General features: G+C 37.2%; 1 protein-coding gene across 2 annotated transcripts; it reads right to left on the reverse strand.

Annotated features, from left to right (window-relative positions):
• Nucleotides 1–433: 433 nt before the first annotated feature.
• On the reverse strand, nt 434–26039 carry LOC123321330 (VWFA and cache domain-containing protein 1). 2 transcript variants are annotated; one of them, XM_044908813.1, is made up of 11 exons: nt 25855–26039; nt 20570–20600; nt 4726–4993; nt 4423–4671; nt 4178–4363; nt 3923–4114; nt 3637–3867; nt 3431–3580; nt 3223–3371; nt 2968–3163; nt 434–2638 (listed from the first exon to the last, which is right to left on the reverse strand). In XM_044908813.1, the coding sequence occupies exons 3-11, from the start codon at nt 4757–4759 to the stop codon at nt 897–899; spliced, it is 3129 nt and encodes a 1042-aa protein (XP_044764748.1). In that variant the 5' UTR covers nt 4760–4993; nt 20570–20600; nt 25855–26039; the 3' UTR covers nt 434–896. The 2 variants fall into 2 exon arrangements, with proteins under 2 accessions (XP_044764748.1, XP_044764747.1); XM_044908812.1 differs by lacking the exons at nt 20570–20600; nt 25855–26039 and adding an exon at nt 5047–5531.
• Nucleotides 26040–26281: the final 242 nt, after the last annotated feature.

The following is a 26281-nucleotide window of genomic DNA, read 5'->3' on the forward strand; positions in this document are numbered from 1 at the left end:
TGAATCACGTATTAATGGAAAAACTAATTGAATTTCGGCGGAGAGGGGGGAACATTCTCTAAAACGGATAAATTCAAAAACAGAAACATGAATCTGAAATGAAGAATGGATGTAAAATCGAAGAAAGTATTGGTATGCAAAGTCGTGTGAATCTTTTATAAATAAAAATGAAGCCATGTTTTACGTTGTCGTCGTACCAAGAAACGGCTGAAACAATTTCTTCGTAGAAGGTTCTTATGGAAGAAGAATTCTAAAAATAGGCCTGAGAAACTGGCAAAATCAAGACATCTGAAGGAATTCAAATTTCGCGCACAATTTCGGAATGGTGGGTTGTTTACCCTCCACGGACTAGTTGCAGATAATTGAATTAGAGAATATTTTTCGAGATTTCGAGCCCTACTACAAACGTTTCATGCTCAATAAAAATCACAAAGCATTATGAAAATATTATTGATAATATAAAATATATACATTATTTACAAACACCATAAGACACAAATTTTAAAGTTACGTCAACATTCGAAGGTTTCATAAATTTATTTAAATATGTTGATTTTGTACACATTGGTTCTGTAATTTCAAAGTTTGTCAATTGCCTCTGCATTAATGTTACGACATAAAAAAACCTTCATTAAAAAAATATATATCCAAAAAAAACAAGCTGCCAATTCGCTTCATATAACAGAGGCAAAAAACATAGTCAGTCAATAAGGCGATAATTTTATCGATAAAAATATCTGAAACGGCAGTGATGACTGATTGGTAATAATTTAATAGGGGAATAAAATGCACGATTAGTAACGATAAATAACAGACATCCAAAACGACAGATAACCGTCAAAATGATCATGCAGTTAATCTCAATTTATACAGGTTCGTATCAGTTTTGAAACGAATCAAGACGCGTCAACGTGTCGGTGCACGGTCACCGGAACAATAATACAATTCTTAAGCGGTATCCTCGTCATTTGTGCCCTGTGCTTAATAGGCGGCGTGGCTCTGTCCGAAGACAGGTCCTCCTCCAACGAATCGATCTCGATCGGAGCCAAAGACAGATGTTCGGACTCATCGTGAGGCGTCATGGTCGAATAGCCGTGGTCAGAATCGGCCGCCGTTGTCGGTCTCGAGTAATTCGAGGTTACGCAATACGGAGATATCGGAGTCCTCTTTTTCTCCTCTATCAACAACTTATCGCTGTGGTTACCCTGTTCCAGGAAGTCGTCGTTGATGCGCAGATCGCTCATGTGCAAGTGCTCCTGTCTGGCGGACAGGTAAACCCTCGAACTGCGTGGCACATTGTTGTACGAACGCAGGCAGAAGATAATTAAGACGAAGACGACCCCGAACGCGGCTATCAAACCCAGCGCTACGCCCGTGTTCCTGATCGACGAGAACACGCGCGCACCCCCTGTATTACCATCTCTGTAGGGACTCGGCCCTCCCAAGACGCCGTTGAAGCAGGAGGACATGCCGGTGCAGAAGGGCGTCTCCAAGGTGAATCCGTAAGTGTCTTTCCTGCACCACTCGCAACCGGCAACGCCCAGGCAAGAAAGGTACGAGTACCTACTTTCGCAATTCGGATTAAAGCAAGGGGAAACGTCATCTTGTACGTCATGTTTGAATATAGGTTCTGACGAGGATCCCGCGAGCGCCGTGTGGCAAATACTGTAATCGTCATGCGTCGTATAGTTGCTGCAACTGCTGCGCCGGATCTGACACTCGCACGGGCACTCGCACTCCTGCTTCTCCATTGTGCCGCAATTCAGGCATATCCTGTCGACTACGCTGCAAGGGCAGAAGGTTCTGGTGATCGGGCAGGCGGCTTTGACGATCCCGAAAAACAGATTGGTACCCCCGATCGCGCCGATAGAATAGGAAACGCAAGGTTCGCCGAGAACTGAACTGGTCAGCACGTCCGGGAAGCTAAGGTTGAACTGGTAGTATCTCTGAATAGTGGCGGAAGCGTAATCGTTGCAGGCCTTTTTCTGGACCAACTCCTCGTGGTTCAGAAGGTCGTTAGCTACCGACGACTCCTTATGCACTATGTGCAGCTGTTCCACCGGTTCGTTCTCGTTTTCCAGCGAGGTTATTATGTCCGGGTGAGAGACGAGATACCCCCTGTCGTCTACCAAGAAGCAGGTGTTATTGAAACAATCGAAATTTTGCTCTAGGATCATCTTCAGAATGAAACCGTATGTAACATCTATACCTATCACGAGGAAAGGGGTGGCGTAAGAAATGGTCACAATGTAACCTGCACCGCCGGCGTCTAAATATGGCGGACTGACAACTGCCCTTCCTCTCATTTCGTCAGCGCGGAGGAACCACAGCCTTTTGGATGGTTCGAAATTCGTTTCCAAAGACGCTCCCGGAAATATGTGAGCGATGCCGGTCTTGGTGGCCACGTATCTCCTGATAACGTAATCGACGTTGACGCTCTTCAGGTGTTTTTTCTTCAGCGAATCGGCGGCTTGTACCAAGCCCGCCAATTCGTCCCTGATACCGTCCTGTAATCCCTCGTGTTTCATTAATATGTTATCCCGTTGGAAGTATGGCAAGAGTTTTAATGTTATGGATTCGTTGGTTTTCTGGGATATGTGGTGGAAGCAGCTTTGGCTTAGGTACAGTGATGGTGACTCTGGAAACAGCTATAATGAGTAAATATTCGGAGCAACGCGGAAAATTTAAGAATAGAACTAGAAACTGAATTGTCTGATTTTCGACTTAATCCCCTTTCAAAAGGGATGATACATAATAACGCAGATCACGGCATTAAAAGATATCTGTATATTCATAAGAATCTTTGAAATCTAAAAAAGATGATCGACTGGGCATTAAAACTGACTAATGACGTGTCGTTTTCGCATCCTTCAAGGTTCAAAAAGATTTCTTAGCGTTAGTTTTTAAGGAATGGTACATACTAATTGTTCACACCAAATAGCAATTAAAGAAACTGGGGTGTCTTACCCATGTTGGCGATTTGACCAAACTGTTTACAGACTGCGCTGCTGCCTGCAAGATCGATGAGATACGACAGAAGTTGACTATTTGCCAAACTCGGTAACCAATTTAGTTTTGACGGAATTAGCGAAACATCTTCAATGTTATTCACAGCCAAACATATCACATAAATATTATCTATATGTTTCCAGATATAAGATTTCTAAAAAAAAAGTTTACATATAAGCATAACTGATGAATAACTATAACTGAAAAACCTACAGATGTTATTTCTGAATAAAAAGTGCCTTCTGTAGCTTTAAAGAACATGTCGGTATCAAAATCTTGAGGTAGATATTTGGAGATGTGTGCAAATTTGACTTGCCTCTCTAGTTTTCTTGCAGGGATAGATGGATGTATAAGAACAGTTCCTAAAATTTCAGAGAGAATGGTTAAATGTCGATACTCAGTTTGTAATTCTGGAATTTACCTGCAGAATCCATAAGAATTGCGGTAATATTTTGCTGATAATTGCTGTAATAAATGATGTCCCTCAAAAATGTCGGAAAATATAAATCGACTCCTATTACAATGAACCTATTACCAATAGGAAAACCAATACTGAACGTAGTTGTTAGATCTACAAAAAAGCTTTAATCATTCCTTGTCTGTATGATTGGAAATTTGAGTACATACCATGTGAAACTGAATCCCATGTTGGAAGAGAAACTTTGATAGTTGTTCGATGAAGTCGGCTATTGTACATTTCATAGAATCGAGCAACAGCAGGACCAATTGAGGACTGATCATTTATAAAAGCTAAATGCCCCCTTGAAATTCGGTGTTTACTGTTAATATTTTTTTCTATGAAGAAGTCATTCATAATATTCGATAATATATTCATATCATTGATATCAGGTAAGGCACCTAAAAGTATAATTTTTGAATAAGGCATACTTCTTTGTGGACAATTTCATATTACCGGATGACACAGAACATGTGTTGACAATGAGAGGAGATGAAATATCGCTGACTGTTATAATATCCATAGCTTCAGACATAGAAAATTGCATACCAGGACTTATATATACCAACATAACCGTTTCTTCACCAGCATAAAATAACCTAGCCATTTTCATTGCTGTTTTGATGCCTATACTATGATCTGTGATTTCTGCAAAATAACAAAAAAATACATATTTCACAATAGAAAATGTGTTTAATTCAAAATGCCTACCGCTTTTACTACTTAATTCATCGATGAAACTGTAACTGAGTTCTTTATTATTATCTGTTGCCGTCAGAATCGAAGGTAAATGCTCATTGCCACAGGGTTCAGATACAGTAAGAGATGACCATTTTGAAGCAATTGCAATGATAGTAAATTTATCATTTTCGTTCAAGACAGATATCATCTGTTTAGCTGGAAATCCAAAATGATTAGATATTCTAAGTTCAACCATTATAAAAGGTTCAGCTTACCGAAAAGTTTACTCAAGAAAAGCAAATTGTCATCAATCGAATTTCCATGGTCTATCAAAAGAATGACTCTTCTCGTTTTATATATGTTATGCGACATATAAGTCTTCCATAATTTTGAATGATCAATCTGACAAAAGTTGTCGATAATTTCTGCGTTCTCAGAAAATGGTGTACTTGTGAGAGAAAGAAAATAAACTTTCTTCAAAGCATTTTTGAGTCCCCAGAGGTCATAATATAGGATGCGTAGGACTAAAAAAATTGTATATTAGAGAAACTCAAGTTTGTAATCAAACTGCTTCTTACTTTCTCCAACGGAATTCTCAGAAGCATCATTCATCAAAGAGTCTGTAATCTCTGATACATCTTCAGTTGTATCGTCTTTACAAGGCACAATCACAGATTGCTTATACTTAGCAATACTCGTACTGTTGTGAGTTTTGAAACTACTTTTAGCTCTCTCAAGAACAGCATTGATAATGTCTATGTTAATTTTTAGTTTCTCAGACAAACTCTCTAATTTGATCCTTGGGTCAGAACGTTTATTTAAGATGTTGAGGGAGCCATATAAATTCTGAAATGAAACAATCTGTGAGCAAATGCTTTCGAAATATGTACTTGCCTTACATTAATGAGGGACACTTGCAATTCTTCATTTTTGAGAATTTCAAATCTATTTCGAAAATTCTCAAAAACTGGTCTGAGGACTGCATTAGTTTCATTCACAACCGAATCATTTGTACTAGTCGAGTCAACTGAACCACAACAAAATAAACCAAGGATATAAAGCACTCTCTTAATAAAAATCCCGTGAAATATCATGTTTTCTTCCTTCTTTCCATCTCGTTCTATAAAACTTTTTGATTTGCCATGTTTATCTACAATTTAACACACAAATTTCCATATTCTCTTCTCAAATTTATCATTCAGCTGAATGAAAGTTTTCAGAGCAGCGAGATGTGATGTAGAATTGAGAAATTGGAAAGTGGCTGTTTATTGCTGAATCTCGATGGAAGTGGAGATAATTCGAGTGGAGGTTGTAGAAATAAGAAACCAAAACCTAGGCCAAAACAAACAACACGTTTTTTCTGTTTTTATCGCAGCAGAATGTCATTTCATGCACGAAGGAAACCAAAAATAACCCTTCGAATTGTACAAGTCAGATGGCGCGCAGCGTCGAAAACCAAAAACTTCGTAGTGTTGATAACAGAGTTCGCCTCCATACATAATTTGAACAAAGCGCCAAATGCGGGGAAATTCAATTCAGAAATTTTGGGAAAAATGATTGTCGTAGAATCTGGATGTAAAAGGTCTGAGCATTATTTTCTTAGTTCAAAAACGTCCTCTTTTTCGAATACAACAAATCTTATTCTGATTAAATCATCAGTACGTGTTAGATTCGCGTCTTCTTATTTTCCTTAAAGGGAATTTTAAATTCCAAGAACCCGTTGGAAAGATTCTCCTTTATCTTATTTATTAGCTAAATGGGGGACACCACCGTCAAAAGCTTGGCGACTCTTACGCGGAAAATCTTAACGAGAATCCATTTCCAATTTTCCCATCTGTCATTCAGAAAGCAACAGCCATTTATCAACGGCGCTAAAATACGAAGGGTCTCGATAGCGTGAATTTGATTTAAAATCCGCTCCTCCAGATGAATATCTATTAAATCCGGGGCCGTAAACCGAAATAAGTTAAATTGCAGGGTATAAAATGCCCGGGAGCCATTTAAACTTGGCAAACCGGAACAATGGGCCAGAATTCCGTCTTGTGTGTCAACGGGCATTTTCCGGAGATCAAACAAAGGGCATTAATTTATTTAATGCGGAGTCCAGTTGAAATTACGGAACTTAATGCCCTCTATCATCGTAAAATCAGGTGGCGCAATAAAATGACTTGATATCAGCGTATTCAGCTCCTGTGTTCATGCCTCAGAATAATTACTTATCCGTGAAATCGCTACATTTCGCTATGGTATTACCGTATTATATGGGCGTTTCCAACGAGTTGATCCATTTTTAATCTTGCTAAGGGTCCTTTTATTGATGTTGAAGTTCAGGACTACGGTAATAATTAGCCGTATTCAGCACGTATAAGCTTCGCTTCTACCTTGTATCACGTTTAAAAACATCACTCAGTGAATTTGATTCCAGATATTCTCTTCAGTGCGGGATGGACGAAAATTTTCAAAGTGCATGTGAAAAGTGTTCCAAAATTCAACCCGTCATCAGCGGATCCTATAAGCTAAATGATTTATCAAACACTTAAATTGTTTCAGATTATTTCTGTAGCTTCATTTTGTCACTGAAATTATTATCATTGAATTTTCTTAAAATAAAACAAAACCGCATGGTTCAAGTTTCTACCGGAGGGTAATAACCCCTTTTGCCCCCCTTAGAACAGCCCATGCTCACTGTCCTCTCTTTTCATCAGAACTAAGAGATGTGTTGCTTTTAATGCACCAAGAATAATTGATACAGAAAAGGGCGACAGAGAGAGAACGGTCCTCCCCACGAACTATTAATTTCGTAGACTAACTAGTCCATAAATATGGCAGTGTCATAAGTTCAGCGAGGAATCCAAGACCAGAATGGGAGCGGAAACACATAACCAAGGAATGGCAGATGAAACACCGTCGAATTCGACTGTGGCCCCTCGTAAAGTTCCTTCCGGTTTTTCCTTCAGTGAATTTGCTTTCCCGATGATGACCTAATGAAATTCTATGAGGCATGTCGGTGATATATGCGTCACTACGGTTGGCCATTATCATGTTTGCGAAATTTAAGGGACTTATGGAAAGGTCAAAAGGAATAAAGGTTCAATTGTTTCTGGATGTTTTTCACTCTCATTTAATCCATTCGTTTTCGAAATATTCACATTTAAATTTCAAACAACGTTCGTTTTCCCTTCGTCCATCGAATTTTCACTCATTTAATCTGCAATTTTCATGATAAAACTGCTGTACGGTTAAGCACTGGTTATTTTTGGGAAAAAAAACTTTTTCAATTCTTTCTACCAATGAATAAACTAATTTTAACTCAATAGTCGAGAAAAAAAACAAATAGTAATATTTTGATGTCTGGTGTCTTGCAGTTAATGATTTTATTGTCGAAACCATACGATAAATAAGTGAAAATTTGATCGAGTCACACTGCAAGTTTAACGAAATGATCAATTCTGTACAAAATTTGAATTTGAATATCTCAAAAACGATTACCCCTTTTAAAAATTATGTTTTCCATCTGTTTATACTTCGTAACAGATCACCGAGACTACATTGACGTTCATGAGAATCAATAACACGCTGCCGAAAAACCATATGGAAAATCGTTGTCAGAATCGAGAGTCGCAGATGCATTTAGCCATATACAGTTGTCCCGAACAGAATAGCACAATAAAGAAAGGTGATTTCAAGACAGATCACTTAAAGTGTAAAGCTTATTTGCAATAAAATCAATACAGTAAAATTTACGAGGCGTTTGCTGAAGTTATCTGGAGACGCATTTGGGATCCCATTCTTATAGCTGGCACTAAAAGCCTACTTGATTTTACATCATAAGGGAACTCATTTGACAGTTGACGATCCGGAGGAAACAGGAAATCGGATGAATGGGGCAATTCTCCTCCATGCTGAGTGTTATCGCGAAGGTTTCACTCAAAAACGAGCAGATATATATCACGCCAATCACGAACTGACTTCTTGCTGGCTTCTGCTGCGTATGAAATATATAGGGAGGTTAATAATGTCTCTACAGTTCTTCCTTCCTATTGCTTTCGAGAAAAATGACTTTTCCTTCGAGACACGTTCGCATATTATCAACTGTACGAAAGAATCAGGAGAAAATTGAGGAAAAATTCAAAAATATAGACTTGGAATTTTGGCGTGAAATTTGTAGCGTAATTCACGAAGTTAATCTTGCTCTTGAAAAACATTGAAAAAAGGCAAGAGCCATTGTTCCCGAATGAAACAAGTAATTGAAAAAATGTTAAGGATCAGGAATAGTGGTGTTCCAAAACAATGAATTTTTATTTCTGCGGCAGAATTTGATTTCGAATGAAAAACTGAAATATTTTTGCATTACTGGACTTCTGGGTAAAATAAGCAGGGTCCTCGGTAAGTAAATACTTATTTTAATAAGGGATGGCTATTAAGCACAGTGAAATTATCGCCCATCTTGGCGAAGAAAGGGCGAACATACCGTTGAATCGTTTTATGCGCGTTCATTACTTGACCCTATAATTTCATAGTTTCCTCGGCCATTATCAAGAAAGGACCATCCAGGATAACGAATTTATCTCGCTCCAGACATTTCGGGCATGCAGTTTCCGAAATATACTGCCGGCATTGTTCTAGAAGGGCAATACTATATGGTGTAATTATTCTCAGTCCAAGTACAAGGAACGTCTCCTCCGACTGACTTCCGACTTCCTTCTTGTTTCACTTCGAGCTTCCGGGGAAAGCACGTTTGTTCCCGAACCGGATGATGCGTATTTGGAAGTCTTTATTTATTAGAACGGAGATTACGGCAATATCTTGTTTTCAGCAAGTCCTTAACTGCTACAATCATTGCGCTTTCGCAGGTTTATTCGAGCGAGAATTTTACAACGGGATCATTTCGCTCCCGAACATCCTTCAGGAAAAACGATTTTGTTTTCACAGTGGATATTTGTTGAATACACAGGGGGTCGCAACGAAAACCCCACCCCCAAATAAGTATTCACCTAATCAATTTTCAAACAACTTACTACTGATGGTTTTTCCTGCCAATATTTGATACAAACGAATAAACAAATTAAAATTGTTTGTAAAAAATGCTTCTGCTTTATTAGTTTTACATTATTTGTCAAAAGCATTTTTTCAATCAATGATTCGATAATGACATCAATGAAAAGGAGACACAATATGGTATAAAAACAAGTGAAGCATCATTTCAAATGATGGCCTCTCCCAGCTATGTATAAGAACAGAGCAGTTTAAGAATTTAATCGAATGAAAAACTGATGTTTTCACAACAGAATAAATTCAAAATTTGCCCCCACTTTTTTCAGAAAAATTGAAACTTTGTTTCAATCTTTACGACTCAAAAAATAAACCATTTAAATTTCAGAGGGCGAAATATCATGAAAAGAAATAATTTTCTAACTAGTTTCTAACTCTTTTGATGAAAAGACAGTCTCATTGCATATTTCGAGTCATCGACTACGAGACGCTACATCAATTTCCCTAGGCACAGTCAGAAGACGTTTCCATGAAGTCAATGCAACATAGAGACGCTAGTTAAGAAGAGTTCCACTCACATTCAGAATTACTGTTTTTCTACGACATAATTGTGCTGGTTCAAGAATGATGAAGTTGTATTTCCGCTGCTCCCTCATTTTATGAACTGTTTCCACTGCTGCACTTTCGACCATGGCAAATATCCATTTGACTCTTCCTCTTATACTATCCGCATAAACTTCTCCAAAAATTCCCTCGATATCGTATTCATAAAAATAATGTATATCACGTCGAATGAATACCATCGTTCATCTTTTCTCGTGGATATAGTCAGTTAGTCCGAAATACCGGAAGCCCTAGCTTTCATATATTCCGAGTTAAAGGTTATGCTAACTCCTGAATGGAAATGCGAGTTATTGGACCATAGTGCAATATCTCTGGTCAGTGTAAAACAGATTATGTCGCGACGTCTACGAGGCGCCATGCTTTCCGTTTGGACCTCTTCCCTTCCTGCCCGTCTGCCCCCACACCAGTTGATTTCTCCCTGAAAGACTCGCACCTTCTCCATCAGAAGACCTTTGATCCACCTGGGAACTTTTCGCAGAAAAGTGACTGAAATTGATATCACTACCGCCACATCATAAAATGTGACGATTTTCTGATTTGGTGTCCTGGATCTTGATCATGTCATTGGGTGCTAATCGGCGAGAAGCCTCCCTTTGATTTGTGATCCTATTGACCTTAACATGATTCATGAATTTTGAATTGGAGGATCGGATACTCCCTTGACCTGATAGGAGCGCAAATCCAAAATCAATAAATACCATTAGAATTATCTGCACATACAATAGACCCCTAATCCAATAATACCATTCGAATGATGAATTACTTATGCCTAGATAGATTTTCCTATCAATACCGCAGGTTATTATGATTGTGCCACTAAACCTGGCGGTTTCATTACAGAAATTATTTATCACCAACCATTTAATCCTTTCATTCAAACACGTGATGTATGCGGCTTGAACTCGGGCTGAAATTGTGCTTTCAACTGTGCACATTGTTAGTTTTGAATTACATCAATGCACGTCCAGTACGAAATTTTATTCAGTAACAAATTGCATTTTATAGAAGGGTAAACAATTGCTCGTGAACAGAATGCATTTTTCACAGGTTTCATCAAGCTAATGGCAGGTCGTACATTTCGCGGGGGAGAAGTTTGGGGAAAAAATTGTTATTTTGCAGCCCCATCCCACGTTATTCTGGGCCAGTTCAGCCTCTCAATGATGGATGTTTTAGATGAAAATGCCCAATATATCCAGTTGATATATTTTTCACGAATTGACATCACTTTCGATGACGAAACAGGTCGAAAAAATGACATAGATATGCACTTTCCACTCAATGAAGACACCTGAACTTCAGGACACTTGGAAAAAATGAAACTTGGCTGGAAAATTACTGTCGCTGAATCTTCACTTAAAGGTGGATTCATGTAGAGTTCCCTAGAACTAAAACCTAAAAAAGGAACCAATGAGATTGCCAATGAGATTAATTTTCTCTTAGATCTCAGTTATAGTTTAGAAAAAAATGTTGAATGCGTTTGTCAGGAGGGTATTCTTAGGGGAATGCTTTCCCAATTAGTGTGGAAAATATTGAAGAGGAATACAACTTTCTGGCTTTCGTACGTGGATTCTTTATAGAGGGCTTTCCTGACCAACAGGTAGATTCGCCTCAAGATATACTTGTTGGATTTTTTCACGAGAAATGATAAACCAGGACATAATGAGGAAAACGCGGTCGTGGAGTGAATAATTGCGGCCTGGTACATCGGAACAAACCCCTCCCGATCCGTACAAAATGCCGCTGAAAAGAATCAATCAATCACGTACGTGTTTGGCGGCCTGTCAATAGGGGGCCCGGGGCCAGCGTGCCTAGAGCCCGAACAATGCCCACCGCATTGCCTTCCTGGCCCCCAGAGAGACTGTCACGTTCCAAATCCAAATTCATTGACCAATCTACAAATTGAAACGTAATTAAAATAAAATTCTACCCGATGAGAATTTGCGCTTTTATGCGTAAACTCTTTTTAGCTGATTGAACCACCTTGATTCGTCGGCTATCTGCAAATGCGGAGGAAAATTCTGAACGGTAGCAATGCCCCCAATCGGATACTCTCCGAGATGAGAATGTGAATTATTCAACTACGTTTGTTCAAAATCGTCGCTCGCCAATCCCCAACGATACAGTATCTTCCCCTAAATTTACATGGTTGACGTTGAAATCGGTCAACACTGAACATCACTGGGAAATATAACAATTTGGTTTACAGAGGTTGCTTCAGTATTATCCCAGAAAACAAGAGGTTAAGTAGATGAACGTTGGATTCCAAAGATCTGAATATTTTGTGCACTGACTAGGACACAGTGCATATTTCACCCTGTACACTTCTGAGAGTACATCGATGTCACAGATGGCCAGCTGGAAAGCAAAAAATCCCCATTTTTGCTATTATGAAATGCACAGAAAATGTCGTTAATAAAACAACGTATTGATTTTAGTTCACTCATATAAGAGTATACAGATACGCCCTCAATCGAGTTATGTATATACTAAACGGAATTTCTGTCTTCGCGTACTGAATAAGAATCGAATTACCGTAATAAAGTGGATAACCTTACGCAATTCCCACATCACCCTCATCCCTCAAACGAAAATCCTTGTTATCAATCCTAATAATTACATTTTCCTGCAAATATTTGAGACATTGTTAGACTCGAGCCGTCTTTACGAGGGGGATGAAGAGCCTATTAGCCACTTCTATAACAAGCTCAGGATATCCCGGGAATGCCGAATTATATAAAAATCACGTTCCAATTTAATTGAGGAGGTTTGAGTCTCGCATTCTGCAGGACCATTCTTCCGGCATTAGTTTGATGATTGTTTGATATTGCCTGATTTCGCCTGTAATTGGTGTAGCGGCATCTTCAGCACACAAACATGACATCGGCGACCGACGAAATAAACGAGACAAATTGGGGATTGGTCAATGGAACGTGCCAAAAAAACTAGCTCATTCGGAAAAACACCAACAGCAGAAGATAACGTTAAGGCGACCAGAGAAATAGGACTTTCAACTATCTAAACTGAAAGTTAAAAAGAAAGAACATGCCATTTATTGATCGTCATCGTTGGTTGAGTTATGCGGTACTGATAAGCTCCAATATGATAAACTTTGACATTGCTAGTGTCATTTCTCTTGTTTTGAATATACACATTTCAAAATTTTGTTGTCCTGAAGAGGTAACACAAATTATCCGACTATTCTTTTGACTAGCAGTTTATTTTGGTGCAGGATCGTTGCCTACGGAGGAACGGCAAGAATCTGAACCTTCCTAATCTGAAGCGCTCACTTCTGAACACTTGTGGAAAACGTAAATAAAGATTATGGCATAATATTATAAGGGGTAGCAGGTTACACAACTGTCGTATGTGAAAGGGCACAACAGATGGAAAGAACCCCCGTTTCGCGTGCGTTCACCCCCGCTTATGTTAATTCGAGAAGTGAACGACGATGTTCCACGACAATCCGTCGAATTTAGCTCCATTATGCCCATGAATCACAGGTATATAATTCTCACTAGAACACCTGTTTTCAATGTTAATCTTGATGCACCCCGCCCACGGGGAGGGTGGGATTGGAATAATGCGACGGGTCAAGTTTTTCATTTCAGGTATCGAAAGCAAAATTATTCGTTCGATTCGAGTAGGGATGAAGATGGAAACAAAAATTTAAAAATCTTATAGGATTTTTTACAACACGAAGCAAGAAGCATGAAGCAAAACTTCCCTTAAGCTCGTAACACTATTGAATTGAATTTTCTGAAGGGATAATTGAGGCCCTCTTGATTTAAGATTGCCAACAGATGATTTATAATAATATTATGTGAGTATAGAGAACTGTATGGTGGTCTCTATGATGACTCGCCCATCCTGAACTTTTTTCTGTCATAAAATTTCAATCCTTGTTGAGAAATTAAAACAAATCTTTACGGCAGTACGAGTATAACCGCTAAATCAACCCTTCCTCTGATGTAAACCCCCACGTAATCAATTTATTGCTTCCGTGAGTTACCGGTTGCATTCAACAAGGCGATGGACTATAAATTTTTATTTTAACGTAGACCAGCTAACTGTTTCCCCGTTATTTATTGCCTCGCATTCATGAACAATCCATCTAATTTCATTTCTACAGCGAAAACCGAATTATATTCGCATTGTCTGTCGTGATCATATCTAGAATTAACGAATGGTGCTTCTTTCATTTGAATCAGGAATGCGGTATTGGAGAAATTTATAGGTCCATTTGCGTTATTGCGATAGGGTGGGTCGTGGGAATCTACATTACACAGGTTTACCACAAGGAATCAAGAGATATACAGAGTATTTCTTCAATTTTGTAATTTCAACCCTACAGTTGGAGTCCTGTGATAAAATATCCAAATTTGCCTAACAATTGTGTACGTGTCATCAACATAAGTTCGCATGGGCTCCATTTGCGGACACCCAGAACATGTTGCCATGCTAATCTAACATTGTTAGACCTAATTACTGGAATAAATTGACATTAATTATAAGGTCCTGTTGCTTGCACTACCAATCACCGATTAATAAGGGATGTGGTGCAACTGGAGATCATAAATAAAACTCGACGTTGGCTACGCGCTAATAACGGCGTTTTATTAAAACCGAATTTATTGGCAGTAAAAGTATAATAAACGGCCGGTGTGTCTAGCACTGCCATTATGGACTGGACGAATCGACTTCTGTATTTTGACAAACCGATAATGGGGAAATTTTAATGACCTTTCTAATACCCCGTTTTTTCAATGAAATGACCTAGTATCGATTACATAATTTCATGAAATATCCCCTTGGTTGTTTATCCAATAAAAAATGTTATTAATTCGAAGGGAGAGAAAGTGGATATATAATAAGCAGTATACTGTTTATACCCTGTCAAGAGCAAGTTAACACTATTGCATATAAACTGGTCGAAAATACTTTGGACGCACAGCGAAAGTGATACAATGTAAATCCCAACTAACGTCCCTCAAAAGATTTATACGCCCAACTAAAATTATCCGACCCATTCAAATATTCAATTTGAACATGAAATATACGGTTGCCGCTCAAAACTAACGATAATTGCCGTCTCCCCTAAGCAGTGGCGGATTCTTTATTCAATTATTTCGGTTTTGTCCAGAAATAGAAGTGATAAATTCAGAAACGCCGAAGTTGACAAATATTGAGTGCGAAGCGGTGTCAGGTGTCACCGTCTGGATGGCGAGCAGGACTCAATTAGGGGTTGATACATGCGTCCTCTCTCCCAAACTGCCATTTTACTCCATCACCTAAAGTCTTATCATTAGTTTAATTTCGGGGAAACGTAAAAAATTCATGTGTTGCATTCGTTCACGTCAGTTACTTCCCCATTTTGGGAAACAGGAAATTCTTCCGTCATTTTGACAAGAACATGCCATTATGCGATTTGGAAGTCATAAGTGTTGAACCGTTATCAATGACAATTTGTCCACGACTTGTAGAATAATTCAGTTACTGATAGTATGTTCATTGGAGGAATTTTTCAATATGTAGTGACTTTTCGAGCAATATTTCATTTCATTCTAGAGTTAGAGACTTTTTTCAGTACATTTGATGGAAATCCTGATCTGGTGACGATTAATTCAAATTCAAGTTAACTTCAGAGTTATTCTCGAGAAAAACTGAAGATGAATGACGAAATTTGATACAAAATTCAATTCTACACTATAAATTTCCAATATTTTGTCTTGAATAGACGAATTTCGAAGAATGAAAACTGAGAATAATTATTGGAGCTAGAGAAACCTTTTTTTTACTGTTTTGATGATTAATCACTAAGGTTGCAGATTCAGTGCTCGCTTATAAAATATTCATCACGAATATTTGGAAAAATACTCTTAATTGAATGAGAAGAGAGCGAACAAGTTGTTAAAAGAGTAAAATTTCAAAAAGTACTTCCAAATCTAATTGAATCAAAATGGGGGAGAAAGAGACCGACGAAATCCTATAATTGACTGGATAACGTTTCAAAAAGCCCCTATCCCAACCATCTCCTGCAGTTCGGTTATTTGTAGCCGGTTCTGTTGTCATGTCAACGTATGTAGTATATCCCTGAAAACTGACTTATCTCATAAACTTCCCCAGAATTCTGAAGGCTCTATTTGCTTGATTACTTAGTCCTTATACGCCCTTGCATCAAAATAATAACTTTTTGTGACCGTAGGGCACATATAATAATCCGTTTACGGTGTCTCCGGAAAAGATTATGCTCTATTAGATGTACAAACAGAAATTATGGGACCCCACCAAATAACGGCAGTCTTTAAAAAGCCGATATGCCATTAAGGGTTTTGTTATACTTTGTGCAAGGAAATAAAAGTCATAGTAAATAATTCCTTGGTTACTTTCCCTCGTATTATTACGTGCACATAAAAAAATTGAAAACTCACATCCTTCTAGACGTTCACATGACACATCGGCATTCTATTTTGGAATATCGCACAGTGAGGGAAAATAGTAAAAATTTTATTATAATCAAGCACTTCTGTCTGATTTTTTCACAGTTTTCATTCTTCAGTTTTAAATCTCCATCTTTTCTTCTATTTAGTAGAATAAACAATAATAAATGCACATAGTTCTACAGGTTGAAACCACAGATGATGATACCCAACACGAAGAATAAAAAACAAAATGAAAATTAGTCAAAAAGGAACCTCAAAATCGAAAATATAAACGAATAGCTGAATGAAACTATATGAAAGAACAACATTTTTGTGGCGAAATCCGATTTCGCATGATATTATCATCCCTTAAAAATTCTTCACGACTCCAAAGGATTACTTCTAATTACATAGCGCTCCTAGTGAGGGGAAATGTAAGCATCAAATCGCAAGGAAAAGTTACGACATTTATTTCTTTGCCGGTCGTGTTTTTCCTTTGTTTCATTCCATACACAGCGGGGAGGCTAATTATGATTGCTAGTTATATTTAGCTCGATATTAACAGGGATTATGAATATAATTTGCACTCGAATTTCTTTGGAGGGAGTAATTTGCGAGAAGGAATAAAATAAATTAGCAGATGAAAAAACAGGAGAGGCAATGAACATTTCGGATGTATTTTAAGACTCTTGATGAGTTTTAATCCCCCCTGTTTTTCACTAATACGTTAATCATTGTCGGATCTTGTCGAGAAAAACAGGGGGCTTTCATTAATATTCGCTGATATAGATTTTTAAGCAATACCAAATCACTTGAAGATTTGTATTTTTGAATGAAAATGAATATGAATATACATTAATACAGCTTTAAAAATTATTCAAACTCTGATCTACATGATACTCGAAAAGGAACTTATTCTTATTGTTTACTTCTGCAAAAGAGTACTTATAATAGATGATAAGACAACCACTCAAAGGAAAATTTTCGAGAATCATTCAAATTTGAATCATAAATTCTGTTTTTCTCAAAACTTGTAGAGTACTAGTGAGAGATAATTCTCTACGATGATTTTGAAACTCAAGCCCTGCTTTCTATTTTAATAATGTTGAATTTCTAGTTTCGGAATCAAGGACATCATATATTTTCAATCGAGTTAATGATGTCGAGTCATCATTACAGATGGGACATTGGAAATCCAATGAGATCGCAGCAGAAAATTATTTGGTGAGATGAAATCCCAGGTAGAGATTATGTTTCACGAAAATTCGTTAAAAACCAAATTAGACAGCGGTAAAAAAAGATCTCTCTTTCAAATTGGATCAGGGTGAGTAAGAGTGTGAATAGATTAGGATTATGGTGAAACTGCCCTCAAGATAGTAAAACTAGGGTAGTAAAAATCTAGAGAGATTTCAGCATGATTTACACGGTCCTATTCAAAGGCAGATCGTAACATTTTTATGGCGTATAACGAATCCAACTTAAGGGATGACTCTAGAGTATTTCTATATCGGTTTACTGTTCGATTTATACTTATTTTCGATTTTTCCAACCCTATCGGCGCGTATAAAATAATAATTTATGGCACGTTAAAAAGTATCGTTTGTAAATGGGATTAAAGACCCATTTACCTGGACGAGTGTGAACTAGAAAATGCCATGTTTTGATTATTTGTTCTTTGCTACTGTATAATAGCATTTTATTTGCAACTTTGTAATATTGAACCCCGATACTATGGACTGCTACCTAGAAATTTACAGGCAGTAAATACGACAGATGTACAGAATTTTTTACATTTTTATATCCACGCTCTGATGACAAGAATTTCTCTGATACGTGTACTACAAATACATTTTTCAAGAGGTAATTGGGTTTTCTGTAGAGAATAGCTTAGATAATGTTGACCAAATTTCGAAGAAAAGGAGGTGAAGTAATAATATTAAGAAATTCCTGCATTATTTTCTTTCGCACTTATATCCTGTTCCTTAGCCCTAACAAAGGAAAAATAGAAAGAGCCCTATAGACGTTGCAATATCTCGAAACGTAACATCGAAAATGAATATTCCATCCTGTAACTTCGCCCCCACACTCGAGAGTTATATAAAAAAAAACCATATCTATCACAGCTTATAAAAGAACAAAAATGACTAGCAGGAAGGCGTAAGCGGCGAAAACTCAAAGATAAGTATTTATTTAGATCCATTTCGCAGTCGAGATATGCAAATACGAGGGCATAATATAGATTGCGTGAATATTCCGCTCCCGAGTCCCAGGAGGCTGCGGCCGAATCCCTAATCTGAAAAGGCTGATCGTAAAAATGTAATAAGTAAGATTTTCCTTTCTTCAGGGGGATGAGAATTTCGTCACCGACGGGGAAGATTTATCAACACTGTATTCCGTGCCACATATGGAGATTGTCCGAGTTTTATTGTTATCCCTGAGCCGAGCACTGATAAAATGCCGGATTTTACTGCCAGGCAAATTTGATGTGAACCCTTTCAAACTGGTATTTCAAGTGCCGCAGCATGAAAGGGCGTTTCAACCCGAGGAGGAAAAAAGATCTTGAGAATCTATAACTCTGAAACCATCAAACAGATATTGTATTCGGAATTGTAAACCTACCCTACATAATTACTAGATTTTTTTCGGAAGTAATCAACCAAAAGATATTTGAACATTTACAATTCTTCTAGTGATAAGATTTCAATCTGGGACTTGAGGACGATGAAGTGACATAACCCTCGAATAACTACTGGCTGAAATCTTGACATTAAGCCAAGTCAAAAGCGACGATTAACGATAATCTGATTTTCTAAGAAATTCAATTTTGTGGGAGGTAATAATTCTGTTTGTTCGAAAGCGCGAGCCAAAATCGGATACAACCGCAATTGTGTTTTTTTTAACGCCGGCCCAGATGATGCGGTTTTTCATCTGCAATCGACTTCTTCTTAGAACATGGAACTCCTCTTATTATGTCTGTGAGACCCGGGAATAATAATTATATATCTCGGTATTGGTGTTGAATATTTCAAGCTTCCCTGAACATTATTTGTCATAAAATTGGTCTCTGAATTATTAATGAAGTAATGAAGACCGCATATTCTCGGTTCTCTCTTCAATTCCCGTTGTTGTAAGAAATTTAATTACTCCGTTATTCTTATTCTGGGAAAGGAAAACATGAATTTACGAGCGTCGCTCCTTTTTACGAGTACACTATATTCTATCCTTAGCAGATTTGATTTTTGGATCTGTGTGATCGAATTTTTCGTAAACATTATTCTGCGTAAATGGAGGAAGGACTAAAAGGAGTATTCTTGGCATGGACAGGTTTAATCTTCAAAATGATCCACCAATATGCATTCGAATATTTAGAAAAGGTCCAATGCCCTCTTCTAAGCCGTAGAACTAAACATATGCAAAAAGCCACGTGACGTTCCTACGGCGACGTTTCTCCTACGCCAAAGTGGCCGTTTATTATTGCACCGTAAGGACCCGTTTGCCTTTTTCAGCTAGAATGAAAATTTACAACGCTCTCATCTATTCGATGGTCCCCCATATAAATCTCTCGCGCCAATATTTAATATCTTAATGCAAGGAGATCTCTAAAGTTGACGTTTTTTACAACACGTTCAGGGTGATAAATCCGCAGTTGTCGAAATCGAAAGAACGTAAATATAGTGTTTTTCGGGAGATATTCGGGAAAATGATTAATTTCCCTTCTCGCGTTGTCTCCATTTAAATCATGGCTAAAGTTTACGTTGCTGCAGAGAAATATCCGATTCAATGGGTCTCTAGATATAATCCGGCTGTATCTATCTCGAAAAATTATAAAAGTTGAACAGTATCCAATAAACACACTAGCTTAATTTTTTAATAAATATTATAAAGGGTGCCCCAAGCCCCAAAATGAATAAGTAATCCTGAAACAACTCATATAAGAGCCACTGGGTGCTCTGAAATTTATTTTTCGTTTACTAATTTCTACTGAACTTTGTTGCGTTTCTGAATAGCACGGTTGCAAATAAATAAAATCCATCGATTTTTCGTACATAAGTATTCTTCATGAAATATGTCGATAGGTATGCAGAAATATGCAACATAAAGTTGTTGTCATTTTTTGTTGGAAATCTGAAGGACTTCTTCCAAATATACAACAGCCTATTAAACGGTTTTCTGTGAATCTATACGAAAACACCGATGTATGTGACTTATTTACAGCCTTGCTACAAAGAAATCAGTATTTTGAAAAAGACATTTCTGATGTGAATGAATTTTTTTTTCGTTTTTTTTTTCCATGAGATTTTTCAGAATTACTCTTTCATTCTGGGATTCCGAGAAATTCAGAAAAACAGAAAAGTTTACCTTTTATGTTAATAAAAAAAAGACTTACCACTTTGGTCAGGACCCATCATTTGTAGGACCTTGAAAAAAAAAAGAAATATGTTTATCTCACAGAAATATAGGTATCAGAATGAATATATTTATGACAAAATATGTTTTGGAAGGACACATGACTTAAAGAGTGTCTGGCATCAAAACTTAGGAAAAAACTTTCTCGCGTAGTACTAGATTCTTGTACCAAATTTCAAAGTTACGCATATTTTCCGACAAACATTATTATACGTTTCTTGAAAAGTTGGAAATTTCAGGTGGGGATAATTTAAAAACACGGTGTAGACTTTCTACTCGTTCTCAAGTAGCGCCAGGCGAAAACCCATCAAGAAATCCACTTCATCTTCGCCGTTCAAAAAAAAATATTCGACGAAATCGAATTATTAAATCCTTTAAACAAACATCGGCCCCGTATAAGATACCCCGCTGTCATTGTCAGTTTCCGACAGCATAAAGGAGGATTCCTCATGAAAAGGAGAAGAGCGAGAGTTCAAATATATTTAGGAAAAAAAAAGTTGAATAGGGTCCATGTCCCTCAATCCGAACTATAAAAAATAAATAAATTTTTTGGTATGCGTCATATCAATATCATATTATGTGAGATCTATCACCGAAAGAAATTGAATTGTCGAGTGAGGAGTCCCCCCCTTTTATTATTCCTTGGCTTTGCTGACCATTCGGTCGGGGACGGCCATTATAATGACATTTGAAGGGTGACAAAGATATCGGTCTGGTCGAGTCGTCAATGGCACTTATATTTCAAACCAATTTTACACGCTTCATATGCTCTCCCTAGCTCCGCGAAAAGACCCAAAATACTGACTTTAAATTCGAACAGCGATCCTCAAACCTAAGGAGCAGGGATTTTTTACTAGATGCTACTCTAACCACAGAAATGAGCCATATTCTAGCATTTTGGTTGTAATTCTAAAGTGGAATACTCTGGTTTCTTCTAGGGATCTATGTAGCAGTAGGTCATCATCCAGGAAAACGGAATTTTCGCCAATACTCCGTTGATAACTTCACCAACATATGTTTGAGAGTTCATGGTTCTTGGAAGAAGCAATCTTCGACAATTAATTTCCATAATCGAAATCAGTTTATGTGATTGAAAAAAAAGTAAAGATGATTCGGAAAATATGCCTCAAAAGTTTGTTACTTCCCCTCAAAGTATGAATTATTCTGCACATTGATCTTTCATTTTATACAAAAACAATATTTTGGGACTCTCATCCAGAGGTTCGATCATTCGCCAAAAACTAACATTCTGGGGACCGCTGTAGACGTGAAGTTACGGCTTGGTCCGCAGATAAAATTTTATTTACATCTTTCACCAACTGGATGGTCCATTATTTCAATTCCATGTCCATATTACACAATTTCAAAATAAATAGCAATAAAGTGGGGTGTACGGCCTTATTTATAGATAGGAAATTTATTACTCCAGCATCGATTTCGCATGGCGTTTCCCTATTTATGTGTTATGCTGACATTCTGCAGATAATGCTACATTTTATCCTTTTCGATAAGTTATATGTATCTTCATTTCGAAGCAAATTTATTTTTTATTGATCGTATTGCTGACTATTGGTTTATCATTTCGAATAACGTATTTTTGAAGTTGCATAAGAAAAAAATCAACATTCAGAGTTAACATTTGGGTAAGTGTGAAATTTGAATTGAAAAAGCCCTTATGACATGAATTGCTTATTTTACGCGAGGGTCTATTATGTCCAAACTCCAAAGACTTAATTCAAGACAGAAAAAATGCTCAAGCTTTGAATTTTCTTCGAATTTCCCGCTTTTTTCAATTCAGACTGTCGTTGCTTCATTTTTCTTCCAACCGAGCCCTATTCAGATATTCATGCATCTCCATGAATAGAGCACCCCATCCAGTTTATGCAAATCCGTATGCGGCCAGCTCACGAGGTGATTTTATTTTCATCTCCAGATTGATTACCGCAATTTTTCTAATAAATCTATACAGTTCGCGTCATCGAGACGAGTATGGAAAGAATGATGTCGGTTGTCACCCGAATCTAGGATGTATTATCACTAACCGAATATATTTCCACCGAGACAACGACCTCAGAGCATCAGGGACCTATATCTCAGACAAATATAATATTATGGAAATATGCGGCATCATTTTATTAGACAGGAATACGTAGGGACAGCCCAATCTGAAAACTAGACGAGGAAAAACAACAATAGTCATGGAAAAATTCAATTATTGTCTAAATATTGAAACGAAAGACGTGTTAAAATCATTTTTAATAGATAAGAAAGTTCATCAACCTCGAGTTATGATTGGGGTGACAGTCTCAACCAAAATATGTATATGGAAAAAGCATTGGTTGGTTGGTTGGTGATTTTTTTAACGATATTCAGTAACTATTCTGAGAATAAGCAAAAGCGATGGCAAAGGCAAATGTCCACAGAAGTTCGGCCAATCTGAATAAATTCTCCGCGTTTATTTTGACAGGATAATAATCGGAAAAATGAGCATAATTTCCGGTGACACTGTTAGTCCATTAGATCCCATATAATTAAGGCATCCGTAAATGCAAAACGATATGTGACCGAAAAATGTACCGATAAAGCGAAGACAAACAAACAGCACCTGAAACGAATTTATTAAAATTACGTTGGCGGTTCTACTAAGTGAGAGCAAACATTGAAAAATCATAAACATTACGTGCCGCTGTGGCCCCAGAAAGGAGGGTGCCATATCAAATATTGATGGTTCTAAATTGTCATTAGGGGAAACAATGGGTGATTGTCATTTTGCGTGATTGTGGAGTGGAGTTGAGAAGTACCAGTCACTAGAACTGGGAGAACGTCAAAACGATGCTCAAGACTCCCCCATATGCGTTGATTGCTCGAAACAGATAACGATTTTAGCTTTTCGAATTATAAAATAATCTATCGAAAAAATTGGAAGAAAAATAAAGGGCGAAGTGGAGTGGAGATGGACTTAATATTTTCATTAGAATATTATGAATCACTTTTTTTTCATTTATCCCTGAAAAATGTCTACTAGGTTATAGTTATTTCCACTGAATAGATACTCTCAGAGACTTCTGAAAATTTGCACTTGCTCAGGAAGATGACTGGAAAAATTACACACCTGTCCTTTCTAACATCATCAATGAAAAGTATTGTGGGTATACAAAGGGCAATACCGTTGAATTTTGGACAAAAAAGTTTAGAATCGTGGAAAATGACATTGTCAATGGGTTCAGATTTGTGAGCTTTAAAAAATTATGGCATTATCAGATTTTCGAGGAAAAATAAATTAGTTCGGTTTGGCTAGCTTAAATTCAAGCTAGCAGTGTAGATTGACCAGACAAAAATGTTGGTTTGGCCGAACTTGGCTCCTCAACTCCGTTTTTGTTGAACAAATATGTTACAACAAGAACAGACAGCATTTCGATCGAATCTTGGAAACTGCATGAGGCACTTATCATCTCAATGAAGGGAGTTACTTCGAATTGTATCCTCGATCGATCTAGCCGAGTTCACATAGATACCGACATCATTATTTGAACAAACCTTGTCTCTAGGCGATATCTGGAACTGTTTACACTTCATAGGGAACCTTTCGCAAATATTGACAATCAACAGTTCAAATGTCAAATTAGACTTAATGCTACATTAATATTCCGAACTAATTGACTGTTATCTATTAAATTATTGCATTCAGCCTCCTGGCTATTCAACTTATTGTACCCCATCCTTCAGGTTTTCACTGATTCATCACTGATTAGTCGGATCGATTGACAATTAACGTGATTACACCGTGGATCTTCAAGAATATCAATCGGTAACGGAGAGGTTCATTACGAATTATACATTATAATTTGTAATTATATATCTGGTAAGTGTTATAACGTGCGAACTACTTATGTGCTACCTCAAAGTTCTCGAGAATTTCATTCATTTGCATTCAGGCATCAGGCGTTGGAATTTATGTATGGGTGGAAAGGAAGCTGGTTATGAAGTTCACGAATAAATTTTTTTTCGAAATTTGATCGTGTTCTATCCAGCAATTTTTGACTGAAAGCCTGGACGGTAATTGCATAAATTTTTTGGTCGGTTTTAGAATGAGCAAAGTTACGATTTATTTAGATTCTTGCAGTAACAACGAAACGACCTATCATATTCAGGTGCATAAAATTCGGAATAGGCTTGAACCGTCTACAGAGAAAAAAACAAAGAACGAACCTAAGTGTCCGCAGATAAAACCGTTTAGGTGAGCGATGGTGATTGACTGCGACTCTCATTAAAACTGCCATTAAAAACCCGATGAAAATGAGTTGAAGGCACGTACGAAAGAACTGAAAATATATGTCCCTTCGAACAACGTGTCATGTATTGAATTTTATACCGTCGTATATCATTAAATGCCTATTCGCCATTATAACTGATTCTGATTTTTAAATTGATGCCCATAAACCTATTACTTCGGTGTTCTGGCTTATTATCGCTTCAAAGCGACCATAAACCATAATCATAGTTATCGCAGAGCGCAATGTTTATATGATATTTCATTGCAACCATTGTTTCTGTATCAGCATCCACAAGTCTTAATAAGTATTATTCGACGATCAGAAAACATTTTCGAAGAATTAATCACCAGAAAGTTTCAAACGATTTGTCCGGAAAACGTGATGTGATTCAGCTAGGAGGAAATTCAACACACCAAGAAAACCTTGAGAAGACTTAGTAACAACTTTGCTAGATATTATTATTCGAAATATTTAGTTGTAGTTACTCCAAAAAATGTTTTTCTTTTCAGAACATTACGTTTTATTCCAGATCTCTAAACACAGAGATAATCCTTTGTTGGAAGAAGCCCAATCTTTATATAGAAAATAGTTTTGAAATATCCGATTTATCAGTATGAAGTCATTTCGAGGATTTTTAATTTGTAGTGGACAAAAACACATGGTCCTTCTGAGAGCGCGTTAAAGATAATTTTTATGGATAAATCTCAATCTTCCGCCGAAACAGCAATTAACCCTTTGACATAATGGTATCGTAAAATCACATTCATAAATTTAATGGACATATTAGGTACGTCGTTTGTTTTCGACAATCGATGGTCTTAAATCATCGTTTTATGACTTAATGCATACGACTTAAAATTATTCGGAGAAAAGAACCGAACGAATTTACGCAATAAATAAAACCAGAAAGAGCATAGTCTCATTTACGAAAGGTAATTCAATCTTTGAAACATCCTCGCACGATCAATAATGATTCAGGCAATTCTCTCACCTCATATCTACAGCAGCCCCAACAGGAAGAGAGAGATTAGGGAATTCGAAATTTTCAATGGATTTCCATAAACAATCACAGTTATTTAACACCTACGGACCACCGCAATTGCACTCACTTGTAAAACAGGCATTCTTAACTGATTCAATAAACTTACAGCAGTACTGGCGCCACACTTATCGCATGAAGTTACAGGTTGAATGAATGAATGAATGGAATCAATCGTACCATTATTGGTATGACGATAACGCTGTTTATGGACTGTCCAGTCATTTTTTCGTGCACCTTATTGGTCAGTCTGACAGACATGAAGATTTCGAGTATGAAGAAAATTTTTGCTGTAGACTTCAAAATATTTTTCCTTGTGGTGAAGAATATTTTTCTTGCATCATGTTGGGGTATTTTTTGTAGAGTTTGAAATATTTCT

This window comes from Coccinella septempunctata, chromosome X (assembly GCF_907165205.1).
Source record: "Coccinella septempunctata chromosome X, icCocSept1.1, whole genome shotgun sequence".
NCBI lineage: Eukaryota > Metazoa > Arthropoda > Insecta > Coleoptera > Coccinellidae > Coccinella > Coccinella septempunctata.